Genomic DNA, 19,360 nt, shown 5'->3' on the forward strand with positions numbered 1-19,360 from the left:
AGCTTGGGTCATGGGTCTCTGTCATTGAAACATAGCATGCCTTTTAATGTTTACCATTTTTTAGATCGACCCTTCCCTTCTGATTAGGCTCCCCTTAGCTAGAAAGCCAAAGCTCTATTTTAAGTTCCTTCCTCTTTTCCTTTGCCTTCCTTCATCCCCCAAAGAGGATGGCCCAACACCAGCTCAGCCCACACTTACTAACCTCCCACATCCATACACACCACCCCATGTCCTCATCGAGAAGAAAGCCCCTGAGTAATTCCTGAGCCACAGCACCAGTGTCCTGACAGTTACTCTGTGTCCTTCCAGCTCTCCCTGAGGATGTGGCGGTTGACCTGCACCGTGATAGGACAGAAGAAAAGCCTTCGTGGATCATCAAGGTAAGCTGGATTTTTTCTGGTCTGAGATAGAAATATTGCTTTATTTCTCTTTCAATAGATTTAAGTTATGTATATTTGAGGGTATTCCTTCCAGATACATACAATTCCCTTGGTTGGGAGAATGTGGAGTGAGAGTCTATTACCAACTCATGGAGCCCGATTCCACAGGACATTACAATTGACAGCATCCATTACAGCCTGTAGAGTATGGAGCTCTCTCTCCTGCAGCGATTTTTCTTCTAGGCAAAGAATTCTGTAATTTCCAACCTAAATGGACTTGGAAGTTCCATCCTCCCAGCAAAGTTCTTGCCTTTCAGCCTGAGTAGGTTTGCTCTGTTAACTCTTGCTGGGTTCCCTGGACCACTGTTTCTTATCAGGTTTTCTACTGTCAGCAAATGAACAAAAGACCTCAGCATCACTGTGATCTTATCCTCATAGTGTTTTCTCTTCTGTAATTGCAGGTGGCCTTCACAGAACATGAAAACGGTATGTATTCTGGAATCAGTCACTTGGGGAGGAAGAACTTTGAACATGAGAATGTGGGACATTCTTGCTGGTTTTAGTGTAGAGGGCAAACTGATTCCAAATTTGTGCTGGGAATGAGAGTAGGGGTCCTGGTGATAGAAAGTGTTTTACAAGTAATGGAATCAATTACTATACTCCCAGGAAGAAGCTGCATTACGGTTAGGTGGTGTATGTTTGTATGCATGAGACTGGGTGTGTCTGTATGTGAAATGAGTGGTATGATTCTGTGTTTGTATGTGAAGTTTTTGTGTTGTGTTTCCCTTGATTTATGTTCCCCTAAACATCACTGTTACTGGTGCCAACTTTCTAGAAAATATTCCCATCACCACTGCATCATGAATGGGTATGGATATAAAAGTACATATATTGTACACTTTCAGTGTGTGCATTGATTTTATACCAACTGAGCCTCATTTAACCTGGAAAACAAATCCTATCACCACCCAGGCAAATGTTTACTGGATTCTTTTTTTTTTTGGCTGTTTTGGCTCTTTGTTGCAGTGCGCAGGCTTCTCATTTCGGTGGCTTCTCTTGCTCCAGTGCACGAGCTCTAGGTGCATGGGCTTCAATAGTTGTGGCACATGTTCTCAGTAGTTGTGACTTTCAGGCTCTACGGCACAGGCTTAGTGCATGTGTTGCACGGACATAGTTGCTCCATGGCTGGATTCTTAATGAAAAAAACTGGGTTTCAGCATCCCTATTACTGGGTCAATTACAACTTCATTTAATAAGAAATCTCATCCCTTAGTAGGTCTCATAGCATTCTGAATGGTTATGATACATCTCTCTGCCACTTCCCTCATTCTAACTGTTTCCTATTAGAGCCTCGGGATGAGTCCTCCCCCCTTACCTGAAGCACCTTGTGCTAGGCAGGCCTCCTTTCTTTTGCAGGGAGCCCATGCTTGTACCCACATGCCACACCCAGTTCTGGAGAAGTCCGAGAAAGAAGGAGCCTCCAGGAGTAGATGGAGGAAATTCACTCCACTTTTCTCCTTTGAGGCTAATATTCACTATCAGATTCTGTTCTTAGGAAACGAAATGTCCTTCTCCTGTGGAAAGTTTGTCTTCCATCACTTGTGCCGGCCCTGTTTCTGTGTGCTAGGCAAGAAACACTGCATACAGTGAAGACAGAACCAAGAGATCTACCCCAGGGATTGAGCTCAGGGTGGGCACTGGCTCCCTCTCCAGGAGGGCAGACAGAAGTTTGTGCTTTGCATGGTGGGACAGAGAAACCAAGCAGTGTGACAAGAGCATCTCCACTCATCTTGCTGTGCATACTGCCAGATGAAGTATGTTCTTGGTATTTTCTGAAGGCTTTTGAAAGCAAACAAGTCTGGGAGTAAAGTCAATTAAAACATGGAAAGTTATACTTAAAAATTTTTTTTCGATAGTGAGTCCTTTGAGAAATACATACTTTAATAGAATATGATTGCCTTATATGTGTCAATATTTTCCCCACCAAAGAAAAAATTGAAAATGCTCGATTGTAAAATGTCACTTGTTTACCCAAGAGACTGTGTATGAGTAAAGTTGTTCTAGAAATCCTCAATCCCTAAGTCGTAGTTTGCTGATGGTGCTGAGGGGAACAGTTGTGTGCGATTCAGTGCCTGCTACTCACAGGGAGGCTCTTAAGAACTCAGAGACCCGCCCAATGGACACCACGTGTAAGGACAGGATTGGAGCCTCGGGCTGGACTTGAAGAGAGAAATGCTTTAGAGAAGTGGAAGGAGATACAGGAAGGGCACCTGAGCCATGGGGAGTCAGGGGTTGTTGGTTTAGAGATCAAGGAAAAGTGTACACCTGAGCACAGCCTGGGCCACACTTAGGATGCTATTGGCACTTCTGGTTGAATGGGGAAGAGGAAGGACATCCCCCTCTTGCTGGAGTGAACTCTGGAGAGATGTCTTCTTTAAAGCCTGGGGAGAGGAGCTTCTCTCCCATTATCTCCTGATACCTGTGTACATTCGAGACTCTTCCTGCTTTTTTCTTTCCCTCTGTTGACTCCCTTTCCTTATTTTTCTTCTTTTTCCCCCTTTTTCCACTTTGTATTTATTTTACATATGTGTATTTTATTGTTGTAAAAGTACACATACGATGAAATCCAACGTCTTAACATGTTTTGAAATGTCCAGGCAGTCCTGTTGACTACATGCACCTTGTTGTACAGCATGTGTCTAGAACTTTTCCATTTTGCAAATAACACATTCTAACCATGGAACAGAGACTTCCCATGTCAATCTCCTGCCAGCTCTTTGAACCACCCTTCTACTCTCTGCTTCTCGGAGTTTTCTTTCAGTTTTTAACCTTCTGTGACTGGCTTATTTCACTCTTACAAATGTCCTCCAAGTTCTTTCGTGTTGCTGCAAATGGCAGGATTTCCTTCTTTTCAAAGACTGAATGACATTCCACTGTATGTATACACCACATTTTCTTTATTAATTCATCTTCCCATGGACACTAGGCAGTTTTCCTATGTTGTGTATTGTGTATAATGCTGCAATGGACATGAGATTGTAGATATCTCTTGGACATTCTTGTTTTATCTCCTTTGTATATAAACCTAAATGAGTGATTGCTGGATTTTATGAGAGTTCTCTTAATAATTTTTGGGGGACCTCCAGTCTGTTTTCCATAATGGCTACACCATTTTACATTACTACAGGGTACAAAACAGGGTACAGAAGTTCCACTTCTTCACATCTTGGCCAGCATCCATTAATTTTCTTTCTTTTTTTTTTTTTTTTTTTCTTGCAGTACATGGGCCTCTCTTTGTTGTGGGCTCTCCCGTTGCGGAGCAAAGGCTCCAAACGCACATGCTCAGCGGCCATGGCTCATGGGCCCCGCTGCTCAGCGGCATGTGGGATCCTCCCAGACCTGGGCACGAACATGTGTCCCCTGCATCAGCAGGCGGACTCTCAACCACTGTGCCACCAGGGAAGACCTAATTGTCTTTTTATAATACACATCCTAACGTGTGAGTGATATCTCCTTGTGGCTTGATTTCCATTTCCCTGATGCTTAGCGATGTTGAGAAAATTTTCATATGTAGATTGACCACTTCTATATCTTTATGGAGAAATGTCAAGTGAAGCTTTTTACCCATTTTGAAACTCAGTTATTTGCCCGCTGTTTTTCTGAAATTGACTTGTAGTAGTTTCTTATATATTCTGGATATTGGTCCCTTATTCAGAACAAGGTTTACACATATTTCCTCCCATCCTATAAGTTGCCTTTTCATTCTGTTGATTGTTGAAAAGACTATCCTCTCTTCACTTGGTAATCTTAGAACCTTGGCACAGATCAGTTGGCCATATATATGTGCATTTATTTGGAGTCTCTCTATTATATTTCATTGGTCTATCTCACTGTCTTGATGCCAGTAGCAGACTGTTTTGACTACTGTGGCATTGTTATGTGTTTTGAGTTCAGGAAGTGTTAATCTCCATCATTGCTCTTTGCTCTCAAGATTGTTTTATCTACTTGGGGGTGTGGTTCTGTATGTATTTTTGAATTGTGTCCACCTCAATAATAATGACATGGAATTTTATTTGTTGTTGCGATATATGTGTACATCACTTTCTGTAGTATAGAAATGCCAACAGTATTTAATACTCCAGTCTATGAACATGGTATGTCATTCCAATTACTTGTCTCTTCTATAATTTCTTTCCCAGTATCCTGTAGTTTTCAGTATACAAAGTTTCAGCTCCTACGGGGCCTTTTCACCTGCCTTCCTCAGGTCTTCGAGTTAGTGGTGAGAAGGATTTACTCATGGAGAGAGTGAAATCCCTCCCTCCCCTCTGCAACTTCTCTCTGATTATGTCTAATAAAGGTGTACTTGGCCATGCCCTTCACCTCTGTCTACAAGTCGGCCCCTTGCTGGGAATTCCTCTTGGATCTGAGTGTTGACTGTACTATTTCAGTGTCCACAAGGAATCTCCCAATGCCTGGCGTGGCTCCAAAAGCCCAAGATAAACCTACATACGAATGATCAGATCAGGCCATCAAATTTTCTGCAGTAAAGAACAACCAGGGGAGGGGTGGCTGGTTGGCTCTTTCTCATCTTTGGATTTCTTAGAGCTGAGCTTCCCAGTGTGGTAGCCACTAACCAAATGTGTCTATTTATAATTAATTTAGTTTAAACAATAATCAACTCATTCTATTAAAAATTACAAAGACCACACAATTGCTTGGTCACACTAGCCATGTTTGAAGTGTGTCTGTAACTTCTGGAATTTCAGGTTGGTAAGGTTGACGGTGAAAGTTTTAATTGGTCAATAGAAGTGAGGGGTCGAAAGGTGATTTTCTCAGCATCTCTCCCTCAATTGAAATTTTCAACTATGATCAATATCATATTGAAGGACTCTGTCTGCACAGAGCACAGGGGAGGTCTGAGAAACTGGAGGGAAGACCATGGAGATGCTGTGTGAGCCACCAGGTCGAGTAGGAGAAATGGGTTGGTCAACTTGTATAATAACTTTATTCTTATGGTTGTGTTTGTACAGAATGCATCGTGGAGAGCATACATAGCTGTGATGCTGATGATAATTCACTTAGGGAACAACTCTCAGGTAGGATCTAAAGGGAGACAATTCCTAGAACACTTGGGTTCCACGCGGTTCTTTAGAAACGAAGGAAGGTGAATATGAAATCAGGAAGAAGAAGGAAATATGTGTAGAATTCTGATTTGTTCTTTCCAAATTTTAATGATATAATAGAGTTATTGTGTCCATGTCCTTTGACTGTACTGTGCTTATAGTCATCTTTCCTTTCTTTGCCATTCAGAAATTTTCTTTCTCACAAGACTCCTCTTTCATTGCTTTTTCACTGCCAAAGATGAAAGCTTCGTTTCTGTTTGGTACCTGGAGGGTATTTTGCACCAGGGATTTTGGTTTCCTTTTTACATTCACGTATGATGGCCATATCCTAGTGGGAACAAAACTCTCATAGTCACTTGACACTGGAGAACAAGTTCTTATAGTGAGTGTCAGGTGGAGGATGAGACTTGAACTCTCTCCCTCTACACTTTCAGGACTTGTAGCTTCATCTTACATTTGTCCTCAATGTTTATTCCTCATGGAAAGCGTGCTCCCAGAGGTGGATGAGTCACAGAAAACGTGCTTTGGAATCACTGCATGTGCTCAGTCTCCTCATTTCAGCCTCAGCACCTCCCAAGGCTGATGTGGTGACATGCTTCCATTTGAGAGGGTTCCACGTCCCGCTGCCCTAGACATCCTCCACGGGCGGCAGAAATTCTAGAGGACTGTGTAAAGGGGCTGCTGGGCTTCTTCACACACTTGCTTTCACAGCCCCTCTGACTTGGTCCCCTGGGGTTGACAAGGCCCAGGACAGAGACTCAGGGCAACAGGACCCATGGTCACTGCTCTTCTAACAACCCACTGCTCATTCCAGACAGCCCTGCCCTTGCTCCCCACACCCCAGTCCTATCTACCCTCTGACCTATACTGAGGCCTGCCTTGGTCTTATCCTTCCCAGTTCTTCCAAGGCTGGGGTAAACCCTGGCAGGTGCTGTGTGTTTATGAGGCTTCCTCTGCTGTAGAATTTTGTTTCAGTATTCCAGAATAAGGGAATTGGGACAAGTTACTTTTAACTCTAATATTGCTTTCATCTGCTCTAACGGGCTAAGAGACTTACGGAGTTGTTTTGAAGTACCTAAGGTTAGCTCAGGTACAGGACCCTTAATTGTTTTGTGAAGTTGGTTGCATGTTCTTCCATCAACTCAGCTGTTGCCCAGATTTGGTTAATATTCCTTTTCCTCAGAAGGAGGTGTTGCAGAGATAAATGTTCTAAGCTCTTGACCTCCTAAGTGGAAAAGCCATACTGAGAACACAGGTGTGGGTCCCAATGTGGGTGCTCTGGATCCCTGACCTACACTTACCACTCAGCCAAGCGATCCTCAGTCATGGAGCAAGGGAGTTCCTGCCTCCATATCCTTAGCGGGAAGTCCTAGCATCTCCAAAGGTCCAGACCTTGCCGATCAGGTGGCCTTAGTGGTAACACAATCCAGGGCAGCTATGGGTGGGCTTATCAGTTGACTTTGGCACAGTCATTAATGTGAAATTCACCTCAAGACCTGTATTCTCCTGGTCAGCTACAGATTCTGAGTGGTGTGAGACCCCATGTATACAATACAGGTCATATCTGTCAGTGCTGGTGTCATTGCTTAAACAAGGCCAAAAGCAGATAAGAATCAGGGAGCTATTTATTGTATTGTATAACATTACCATAAGCCATAGCATTGGTCAATTCCTGTAGCCCACACCCAAGGACTCAAATTGGAACCTGACTGTTAGCCTGTACACTTCTCCTGCACAGCTGGGTTAGAGACAGGCTGTGCTCAGTCCGGGCTCCCTCTTCATAACAAAGTGTCCCACTTATGGAACAGCTCCCTAGAGTATGGACAGCCCCTGATTCAGTGGGCATACATACCTTGTATAGAAAACAAAGACTGGGAGAAAAATATGATACGATTGATAGTGGCTGTATCTAAAGGGTAGGATTTCAGTTTTGTCAAATCTTGTGTATTTGATGTTCTTTAAGACAAGTGATTAGTGAATAAATATAGCATATTTTGTCTAGGATTGAATTCAGTCCTTTAATGGAGGTTGCTGTTAATCAAGTATAAAATATCATACAACAGAAGACATGATAAATGCAGTAGCTGGCATTGTGGATGCTGGGGAAAGAGTGATCTGGGAAAAATCAAGAGACAGTGGCAATTTAGCAGAAGCTCAAAAGAGGCAGGATGGGTCATGGGTCTGTGTCATTGAAACAGAGCATGCATTTTAGTGTTTACCATTGTTTAGATCGACCCTTCCCTTCTGATTAGGCTCCCCTTAGCTAGAAAGCCAAAGCTCTGTTTTCATTTCCTTCCTCTTGTCCTTTGCCTTCCTTCTTCCCCCAAAGAGGATGGCCCAACACCAGCTCAGCCCACACTTACTAACCTCCCACATCCATACACACCACCCCATGTCCTCATCGAGAAGAAAGACCCTGAGTAATTGCTGACCACCATCACCAGTGTCCTGACAGTTACTCTGTGTCCCTCCAGCTCTCCCTGAGGATGTGGTGGTTGACGTGCACCATGATAGGACAGAAGAAAAGCCTCCGTGGATCATCAAGGTAAGCTGGATTTTTTCTGGTCTGAGATCGAAATATTGCTTTATTTCTCTTTCAATAGATTTAAGTTATGAATATTTGAGGGTATTCCTTCCAGATACATACAATTCCCTTGGTTGGGAGAATGTGGAGTGAGAGTCTATTACCAACCCTTGGTGCCTGATTCCACAGGACATTAAAATTGACAGCATCCATTACAGCCTGCAGAGAATGGAGCTCTCTCTCCTGCAGCGATTTTTCCTCTAGGCAAAGAATTCTGTAATTTCCAACCTAAATGGACTTGGAAGTCCCATCCTCCCAGCAAAGTTCCTGCCTTTCAGCCTGAGTAGGTTTGCTCTGATAACCCTTGCTAGGTTCCCTGGACCACTGTTTCTTATCAGGTTTTCTACTGTCAGCAAATGAACAAAAGACCTGAGCATCACTGTGATCTTATCCTCATAGTGTTTTCTCTTCTGTAATTGCAGGTGGCCTTCACAGAACGTGAAAACGGTATGTATTCTGGAATCAGTCACTTAGGGAGGAAGAACTTTGAAGATGAGAAAGTGGGACATTCTTGCTGGTTTCAGTGTAGAGGGCAAACTCATTCCAAATTTGTGCTGGGAATGAGAGTAGGGGCCCTGATGATAGAAAGTGATTTACAAGTAATGTGACCAATTACTATAGTCCCAGGAAGAAGCTGTATTACGGTTAGGTGGTGTAGGTTTGTGTGCATGAGACTGGGTGTGTCTGTATGTGAAATGAGTGGTATGATTCTGTGTGTGTTTGTGAGCATTTTGTGTTGTGTTTCGCTTGATTTATGATCCCGTAAACATCACTGTTACTGGTGCCAACTTTCTAAAAAATATTCCCATCAACACTGCATCATGAATGGGTGTGGATATAAAAGTAAATAAACTGTACACTTTCAGGGTGTGCTTTGATTTTATACCAATTGAGCCTCATTTAACCTGGAAAACATATCCTATACAACACAGGCAAATGTTTACATGATTCTTTTTTTTTTTCTTTTGGCTGTGTTGGGTCTTCGTTGCACTGTGCGGGCTTCGCATTTCGGTGGCTACTGTTGTTCCAGACCACGGGCTCTAGGTGCATGGGCTTCAATAGTTGTGGCACGTGGGCTCACTAGTTGTTACTTTCGGGGTCTAGAGCACAGGCTTAGTCGTTGTGGTGCACGGGTTTAGTTACTCCATGGCTGGATTCTTAATGAACAAAACTGGGTTTCATCATCCCTACTACTGGGTCAATTACAACTTCATTTAATAAGAAATCTCATCTCTTAGTACGTCTCATAGCATTCTGAATGTTTATGATATATCTCTCTGCCACTTCCCTCTTTCTAACTGTTTCCTATTAGAGCCTCGGGATGAGTCCTCCCCCCTTAACTGAAGCTCATTGTGCTAGGCATGCCTCCTTCTTTTTGCAGGGAGCCCATGCTTGTACCCACGTGTCACACCCAGTTCTGGAGGCGTCCGAGAAAGAAGGAGCCTCCAGAAGTAGATGGAGGAAATTCACTCCACCTTTCTCCTTTGAGGCTAATATTCACTATCGGATTCTGTGCTAAGGAAACAAAATGTCCTTCGCCTGTAGAAAGTCTGTCTTCCATCACTTGTGCCGACCCTGTTTCTCTGTGTTGGCAAGAAACACTGCATACAGTGAAGACAGAACCAAGAGATCTACCCCAGGGATTGAGCTCAGGGTGGGCACTGGCTCCCTTCCCAGGAGGGTGGACAGGAGGTTGTGCTTTACAAGGTGGGACAGAGAAACCAAGCAGTGTGACAAGAGCATCTCCACTCATGTTGCTGTGCAAACTGACAGATGACGTAGATAGATTCTTGATATTTTCTGAAGGCCTTTGCAAGCAAACAAGTCTGGGAGTAAAGTCAATTAAAACATGGAAACTTATACTTAAAAATTTTTTTTCGATAGTGAGTCCTTTGAGAAATACATACTTTAATAGAATATGTTTGCCGTATATGTGTCAATATTTTCCCCACCAAAGAAAAAACTGAAAATGCTTGACTGTAAAATGTCACTTGTTTACCCAAGAGACTGTCTATGAGTAAAGTTGTTCTAGAAATCCTCAATCCCTAGGTCGTAGTTTCCTGATGGTGCTGAGGGGAACCCTGGTGTGCGATTCAGTGCCTGCTACTCACAGGGAGGCTCTTAAGAACTCAGAGACCCGCCCAGTGGACCCCACGTGTGAGGACAGGATTGCCGCCTCGGGCTGGACGTGAAGAGGGAAATGCTTTAGAGAAGTGGAAGGAGATACAGGAAGGGCACCTGAGCCATGGGGAGTCAGGGGTGGCTGGTTTAGACATCAAGGAAAAGTGTACACCTGAGCACAGCCTGGGCCACACTTAGGATGCTATTGGCACTTCTGCTTGAATGGGGAAGAGAAAGGACATCCCCCTCTTGCTGGAGTGAACTCTGGAGAGATGTCTTCTTTAAAGCCTGGGGAGAGGAGCTTCTCTCCCATTATCTCCTGATACCTGTGTACATTCGAGACCCTTCCTGCTTTCTTCTTTCCCTCTGTTGACTCCCTTTCCTTATTTTTCTTCTTTTTCCCCCTTTTTCCACTTTGTATTTATTTTACATATGTGTATTTTATTGTTGTAAAAGTACACATACGATGAAATCCAACGTCTTAACAAGTTTTTAAATGTCCAGGCAGTCCTGTTGACTACATGCACCTTGTTGTACAGCATGTGTCTAGAACTTTTCCATTTTGAAATAACACATTCTAACTATTGAACAGAGACTTCCCATGTCAACCTCCTGCCAGCTCTTGGAACCACCCTTCTACTCTGCTTCTCGGAGCTTCCTTTCAGTTTTTGAACTTCTGTGACTGGCTTATTTCACTCTTACAAATGTCCTCCAAGTTCTTTCGTGTTGCTGCAAATGGCAGGATTTCCTTCTTTTTCAAAGACTGAATGACATTCCACTGTATGTATACACCACATTTTCTTTATTAATTCATCTTCCCATGGACACTAGGCAGTTTTCCTATGTTGTGTATTGTGTATAATGCTGCAATGGACATCAGATTGTAGATATCTCTTGGACATTCTTGTTTTATCTCCTTTGTATATAAACCTAAATGAGTGATTGCTGGATTTTATGAGAGTTCTCTTAATAATTTTTGGGGGACCTCCATTCTGTTTTCCATAATGGCTACACTATTTTCCATTACTACAGGGTACAAAACAGGGTACAGAAGTTCCACTTCTTCACATCTTTGCCAGCATCCATTAATTTTCTTTCTTTCTGTTTTTTTTTCTTTTTTTTTTGCAGTACCTGGGTCTGTCCTTGTTGTGGGCTCTCCCATTGCAGAGCACAGGCTCCAAATACACAGGATCTGCGTCCATGGTTCATGGGCCCAGCTGCTCAGCGGCATGTGGGATCCTCCCAGACCGGGGCACAAACACGTGTCCCCTGCCTCGGCAGGAGAACTCTCAACCACTGTGCCACCAGGGAAGCCCTATTTGTCTTTTTATAATACACATCGTAACAGGTGTGAGTGATATCTCCGTGTGGCTTGATTTCCATTTCCCTGATGCATAGCGATGTTGAGCAAATTTTCATATGTAGATTGACCACTTGTATGTCTTTATGGAGTAATGTCTAGTGAAGCTTTTTACCCATTTTGAAACTCAGTTATTTGCCCGCTGTTTTTCTGAAATTGACTTGTAGTAGTTTCTTATATATTCTGGATATTGGTCCCTTATTCAGATACCAGGTTTACACATATTTCCTCCCATCTTATAAGTTGCCTTTTCATTCTGTTGATTGTTGAAGAGACTATCCTTTCTTCACTTGGTAATCTTAGAACCTTGGCCAAGATCAGTTGGCCATATATATGTGCATTTATTTGGGGTCTCTCTATTATATTTCATTGGTCTATCTCACTGTCTTGATGCCACTAGCAGACTGTTTTGACTACTGTGGCATTGTTATGTGTTTTGAGTTCAGGAAGTTTCCATCTCCATCATTGCTCTTTGCTCTCAAGATTGTTTTATCTACTTGGGGGTGTGGTTCTGTATGTATTTTAGAATTGTGTCCACCTCAATAATAATGACATGGAATTTTATAGGTTGTTGTGATATATGTGTACATCACTTTATGTCGTATAGAAATGCCAACAGTATTTAATAATCCAGTCTATGAACATGTTATGTCATTCCAATTACTTGTCTCTTCTTTAATTTCTTTCCGCAATGTCCTGTAGTTTTCAGTATACAAATTTTCACCTCCTACGGGGCCTTTTCCACTGCCTTCCTCAGGTCTTCTAGAGTCAGGGGTGAGAAGGATGGACTCATGCAGAGAGTGAAATCCATCCCTCCCCAATGCACCTACTCTCTGATTATGTCTAATACAGGTGTACTGGGCCATGCCCTTCACCTCTGTCTACAAGTGGGCCCCTTGCTGGGAATTCCTCTTGGATCTGAGTGTTGACTGTACTATTTCAGTGTCCACAAGGACTCTCGCAATGCCTGGTGTGGGTCCAAGAGCCCAAGATATACCTACATACGAATGATCAGATCAGGCCATCAAATTTTCTGCAGTAAGGAACAGCCAGGGAACGGTGGCTGGTTGCCTCTTTCTCATCTTTGGATTTCTTAGAGCTGAGCTTTCCAGTGTGGTAGCCACTAACCAAATGTGTCTATTTATAATTAATTTAGTTCAAACAGTAATTAAATCTTTCTATTAAAAAGCGCAAAAAACACACAATTACTTGGTCACACTAGCCATGTTTCAACTGTGTCTGTAACATCTGGAATTTCAGGTTGGTAAGGTTGACGGTGAAAGCTATAAATGGGTTTATAGAAGTAAGGGGTTGAAAGGTGATTTTCTCAGCATCTCTCCCTCATTTGAAATTTTCAACTGTGATCAATATCTTATTGAAGGACTCTGTCTGCACAGAGCACAGGGGAGGTCTGAGAACCTGGAGGGAAGACCAGGGTGATGCTGTGTGAGCCTGCAAGTCAAGTAGGAGAAATGGCTGGGTCAACTTGTATAATAACTTAATGCTCATGGTTGTGTTTGTACACAATGCATGATGGAGAGCATACATAGCAGTGATGCTGATGACGATTCACGTAGGGAACAACTCTCTGGTATGATCTAAAGGGAGACAATTCCTAGAACACTTTGGTTCCACCCGGTTCTTTAGAAACGAAGGAAGGTGAATATGAAATCAGGAAGAAGAAGGAAATATGTGTAGAATTCTGATTTGTTCTTTCCAAATTTTAATGATATAATAGAGTTATTGTGTCCATGTCCTTTGACTGTACTGTGCTTATAGTCATCTTTTCTTGCTTTGCCATTCAGAAATTTTCTTTCTCACAAGACTACTCTTTCATTGCTTTTTCACTGCCAAAAATGAAAGGTTCGTTTCTGTTTCGTACCTGGAGGGTATTTTGAACCAGGATTTTGGTTTCAGTTTTACATTCATGTATGATGGCCATATCCTAGTGGGAACAAAACTGTCATAGTCACTTGACACTGGAGAACACGTTCTTATAGTGAGTCTCAGGTGGTGGATGAGACTTGCACTCTCTCCCTCTACTCTTTCAGGACTTGTAGCTTCACCTTACTTTTGTCCTCACTGTTTATTCCTCATGGAAAGCGCGTTCCCAGAGGTGGATGATTCACAGAACACATGCTTTGGGGTCACTGCATGTGCTCAGTCTCCTCATTTCAGCCTCAGCGCCTCCCAAGCCTGATGTGCTGAGTTGCTTCCAATTGAGAGGGCTCCACGTCCAACTGCCCCTAAAGACCCTTCATGGCCGGCAGGAATTGTAGAGGACTGTGTGAAGGGGCTGCTGGGCTCGCTTCACACACTGGCTCTCACAGCCCTGCTAACCTGGTCTCCTGGAATTCACCAGGCCCAGGACAGAGACTCAGGGCGGCAGGACCCAGGGTCACTGGTCTTCTTACAACCCACTGCTCCATCCGGACAGCCCTGCCCCTGCTCCCCACACTCCAGTCCAGCCTACCCTCTGACCTTTCCTCAGGCCTTCCTTGGTCTTATCCTTCCCAGTTCTTCCAAGGCTGGTGTAAACCCTGGCAGGTGCTGTGTGTTTTGGAGGCTTCCCCTGCTGTAGAACTTTTGTTTCAGTATTCCAGACTAAGGGAATTGGTTCAAGTTACTTTTAACTCTAATATTGCTTTCATCCTCTCTAAGGGGCTAAGAGACTTACGGAGTTGTTTTGAAGTACCTAAGGTTAGCTCAGGCACAGGACACTTACTTGTTTTGTGAAGTTGGTTGCATATCTAGGCTATTGTGGAGAATGCTACAATGAACCTAAGTTCATCTCATTGTGATACTGATTTAATTTCCTTTGGATATAAACCCAGTACTGTGATTGCTGAATCATATGATATTTCTGTTTATAATTTTATAAGGAACCCCCATACTCTTATTCATAATAGCTGCACCATTTTACATTACCACCAGCTGTTTACAAAGTTTCCAATTCCCCACATCTTGGCCTTAAACTGTTAATTTTTTTCTTTATAATACACAGCCTAATAGGTGTGCGGTGTTCATTTGCATTGCCCTGATGATTAGTGAGGTTGAGAACCTTTTCCTATATTTGTTACTCATTTGTATGTCTTTTTCAGGAAATATCATATTTACGTCTTTGCACATTTCTTTTTTTTTTTTTTTTTTTTTTTTTTCGTTTTGCGGTATGTGGGCCTCTCACTGCTGTGGCCTCTCCCGTTGCGGAGCACAGGCTCCGGACGCGCAGGCCCAGCGGCCATGGCCCACGGGCCCAGCCGCTCCGCGGCACATGGGACCCTCCCAGACCGGGGCACGAACCCGCATCCCCTGCATCGGCAGGCGGACTCCCAACCACTGCGCCACCAGGGAGGCCCTTTGCACATTTCTTAACCCATTTATTTACCCTTTTTAATTTTTAACTTAGTTTGCTTTTGAGTTGTATTGTTTTTCTTAGATGTTTTGGACATTAGCTCCTTTTCTGATATATGTTTGTAATCTTTCTGTAAGTTATATTTTCATCCTATTGACTGTTGAAAAAACTATACTTTCCCTATTTGTTGTCTTAGAAGCTTGGTGATTTTCATATGGCCATGTATCTATGAGTTTTCTTGGGATTTATTTATTCTGGTCTTTAGGCGTATGTATCTGTTTCTATGTCAGTACCATACAGTTTTGATTCCTGTGGCTTTGGAATCTGTTTTGAAGATAGGAAGTGAGAAGCCTCCATCCATGGTCTTTGTTCTCAGGATTGTGTTGTCTGTTTGGAGTCCTTAGTGTTTCCATATATATTTTAGGATTTTTTTTTTATCTATTTCTTTGAAAATGACATTGGGATTTTGATAGGTATTACAATGAATTTATACTTACCTTTGCGTAGTGTAGAAATGTCAACAATAATAAGTCTCCAGTGTATGAATATGATATGTCATTTCAATTATTTGTTCCTTGTTAAATTCTTTCAGCAGTGGTTTGTAGTTTTCAGTGTACAGATCATTTACCTTCTAAAGGCATTTTGTCCCTTCCTTCCCTGGATTTTTCAGAGGCAGTGGTGAGAAGGATGGGCTCATGAAGTGAGTGAATGTCCCTCCCTCCCTTCTGCACCTGCTCGCCGATTATGTCTAGCACAGGTGCACTGGGCCATGCTCATTACCTCTCCCCTCAAGTGGAACACCTGTCGGGAATTCTTCTAGGATCTGGGTGTTGACACTACTGTTTCAGTGTCCCCAAGGTCTCATGAGTGCCTGGCAAGTGTGCATGAGCCTAGGAAACACCTACAAAGGAATCATCAAATCTGGCCAGCAAACTGCCCTGCAGAAGGTGTTGGGCTGCACCTCTCACGCCTGCAAGCCCTGTACTTGCTCAGCCTCAGGGCTAAGGAAAGAGCCCGGAGTCAGGGACAGAGACATTCATGGTTTAATAGATGGGAGATCTTTCACGTCAGAAGCAAAGTGGTCCTGGAGAGACATCCCACTGTAGATAGGCGATGGCAGGCAGAACGCAGCAGCAGCAGTAGCAGCATTCTTCACTCTGGGCGGAATAGGCAGGCTTCCAGTTAAAGGGGGGATTGACAGCAGATGGCTCATCGGTTACCAGGGAAACCAGCAGAGGGACACATCCCTCTTACCCCTTGGGCTAAGTACCTTCACGGGGCACAAGTTTTTTCTTTGGTAAACCATCAGCAAACAACCATCTTGAATCGGTAGATATATATACATACATGTATATATATATATATATATGGAGGGAGAGAGAGAGAGAGAGAGGGATGTGTATTACAATGTTGTAGCCACTAGCTAGATGTGCCTGTTATAATTTATTTAATTCAATCAATGATTATCTTAGTGTATTAAAATAAAACAAAATAAAATATCCAATTACTCAGTCACATTAGTCACATTTTAAATGTATCCATAAGACTTGTAAATTCATATTCGTGTTTCTACAGAATCGACTCTGGATAGAATTTGTGGCCGTGATAAGGAAAAGGATACAGGTAGGAACAACACTTAGGTAGGATCTAATGGCAGAGGGTTCCTGGAACTTTAGGGTTACATCTCCTGCTTTGGAGACTGAGCAAGTTGGATATGAAATCAGAAGGAAGAATAAAATATGTGTGGAGTTCTGACTTGTTTTTTTCATATTTTAATGATACAATAGAAAGCAATTGTGTCCTTAGAGAGGACTGTGCTCTATAATCACCTTTTCTTGATTTGCTCATCAAAACTGATCTTTTGCACATGAGCTGCTCTTTCTTGTGCTTGTCACTGCCTAATATGGAAGTTTGTTTTCTGGTTAGCTCATCTAGGGTATTGTGCACAGGAGAGTTTGTTTTCTTTTGCATATTGACCTATGATGCACAGAACCTGTGGGTCAAAACTCTCATGGGCCCTTGAAACTTGAGACCAAGTTCTTCTAGAAAGGGTGAGGTGGTGGATGAGAACTGAACTGTCTCCCTCTGCACTTTCAGGACTTGTGGCTTCACCTCATGTTTTGTCCTCACTGTTTGTTCCTCTTGTAAAGACAGTCCCAGAGATGGATGAGTCACAGAACACGTGCTCTGGGATCACTGCATGTGCTCAGTCTCCTTGAGCTCTTCTCAGCCTCTGCACTTCCCCAAGGCTGGTGTGCTGACATGCTTCCATTTGAGAGGGTTCCACGTCCAGCTGCCCCTAAAGAACCTTCATGGCCGGCAGGAATTCTAGGGGGCTGTGTGAAGGGTCTGCTCTGCTATTTCACACACTTGCTTTCACAGCCCTGCTGACCTGGTCTCCTGGGATTTACCAGGCCCAGGACAGAGACTCATGGCACAGGACCCAGGGTCACTGCTCTTCTAACAACCCACTGCTTCTCCCAGACAGCCCTGCCCTTGCTCCCCACACCCCAGTCCTGCCTACACTCTGACCTTTCCTCAGGCCTGCCTTGGGCTTATCCTTCACAGTTCTTCCAAGGCTGGGGTAAACCCTGGCAGGAGCTGTGTGTTTAGGAGGCTTCCTCTGCTGTAGAATTTTGTTTCAGTATTCCAGACTAAGGGAATTGGGACAAGTTACTTTTAACTCCAATATTGCTTTCATCCGCTCTAAGGGGCTAAGAGACTTATAGAGTTGTTTTGAAGTACCTAAGGTTAGCTCAGGCACAGGATCCTTACTTGTTTTGTGAATTTGGTTGCATGTTCTTCCCTCAACACAGCTGTTGCCCAGATTTGGTTAATATTCCTTTTCCTCAGAGAGATGGTGCAGAGATAAATGTTCTAAGCTCTTGACCTCCTATGTGGAAAAGCCAAACTGAGAACACAGGTGTGGGTCCCAATATGGATGCTCCGGATCCCTGACCTGCACTTACCACTCAGCCAAGGGATCCTCAGTCATGGAGCAAGGGAGTCCCTGCATTCGTATCCTTGGCTGGAAGTCCTAGCATCTCCAAAGGTCCAGACCTTGCCCATCAGGTGGCCTTAATGATCACAGAATCCAGGGCAGCTATGGGTGGGCTTATCAGTTGACTTTGGCACAGTCATTAATGTGAAATTCACCTCAAGACCTGAATTCTGGTAAGCTCCCAGATTCTGAGAGGTGTGAGACCCCATGTATACAGTACAGGTCATATCTGTCAGTGCTGGTGTCATTGCTTAAACAAGGCCAAAAGCAAATAAGAATCAAGGAGCTATTTTATTGTATTGGATAACATTACCATAAGCCATAGCATTGGTCAATTCCTGTAGCCCACACCCAAGGACTCAAAGTGGACCCTGACTGTTAGCCTGTACACTTCTCCTGCACAGCTGGGTTAGAGACAGGCTGTGCTCAGTTCAGGCTCCCTCTTCATAACGAAGTGTCCCACTTATGGAACAGCTCCCTAGAGTATGGACAGCCCCTGACTCAGTGGGCATACATACATTGTATAGAAAACAAAGACTGGGAGAAAAATATGATACGGTTGATAGTGGCTGTATCTAAATGGTAGGATTTCAGTTTTGTCAAATCTTGTGTATTTGATTTTCTTTAAGACAAGTGATTAGTGAATAAATATAGCATATTTTGTATAGGACTGAATTCAGTCCTTTAATAGAGGTTGCTGTTAATCAAGTATAAAATATTATACAACAGAAGACATGATAAATGCAGTAGCTGGAATTGTGGATGCTGGGTAAAGAGTGATCTGTGAAGAATCAAGAGACAGTGGCAATTTAGCAGAAGCTCAAAGCATGGGTCATGGGTCTGTGTCATTGACACAGAGCATGCAATTTAGTGTTTACCATTTTTTAGATCGACCCTTCCCTTCTGATTAGGCTCCCCTTAGCTAGAAAGCCAAAGCTCTGTTTTCATTTCCTTCCTCTTGTCCTTTGCCTTCCTTCATCCCCCAAAGAGGATGGCCCAACACCAGCTCAGCCAACACTTACTAACCTCCCACATCCATACACACCACCCCATGTCCTCATCGAGAAGAAAGCCCCTGAGTAATTACTGAGCCGCAGCACCAGTGTCCTGACAGTTACTCTGTGTCCCTCCAGCTCTCCCTGAGGATGTGGCGGTTGACCTGCACCGTGATAGGACAGAAGAAAAGCCTCCGTGGATCATCAAGGTAAGCTGGATTTTTTCTGGTCTGAGATAGAAATATTGCTTTATTTCTCTTTCAATAGATTTAAGTTATGAATATTTGAGGGTATTCCTTCCAGATACATACAATTACCTTGGTTGGGAGAATGTGGAGTGAGAGTCTATTACCAACCCTTGGTTCCTGATTCCTCAGGACATTAAAATTGATAGCATCCATTACAGCCTGTAGAGTATGGAGCTCTCTCTCCTGCAGCGATTTT

General features: G+C 43.3%; 1 protein-coding gene across 1 annotated transcript; it reads left to right on the plus strand.

Moving 5' to 3' along the window:
* Positions 1 to 309: 309 nt before the first annotated feature.
* LOC309797357 (uncharacterized protein) lies at positions 310 to 19,129 on the plus strand (the record flags this gene model as incomplete). Its single annotated transcript, XM_082645943.1, has 7 exons — positions 310 to 380; positions 842 to 866; positions 5,411 to 5,476; positions 7,978 to 8,048; positions 8,510 to 8,534; positions 16,496 to 16,543; positions 19,055 to 19,129. Coding segments are annotated over 7 exons (381 nt in total), but the record flags the coding sequence as incomplete, so codon positions are not given.
* Between the last annotated feature and the right edge of the window lie 231 nt (positions 19,130 to 19,360).

The sequence above is a fragment of the Mesoplodon mirus genome (genome assembly GCF_964341445.2).
Source record: "Mesoplodon mirus genome assembly, contig: HAP1_SCAFFOLD_734, whole genome shotgun sequence".
Classification (NCBI taxonomy): Eukaryota; Metazoa; Chordata; class Mammalia; order Artiodactyla; family Ziphiidae; genus Mesoplodon; species Mesoplodon mirus.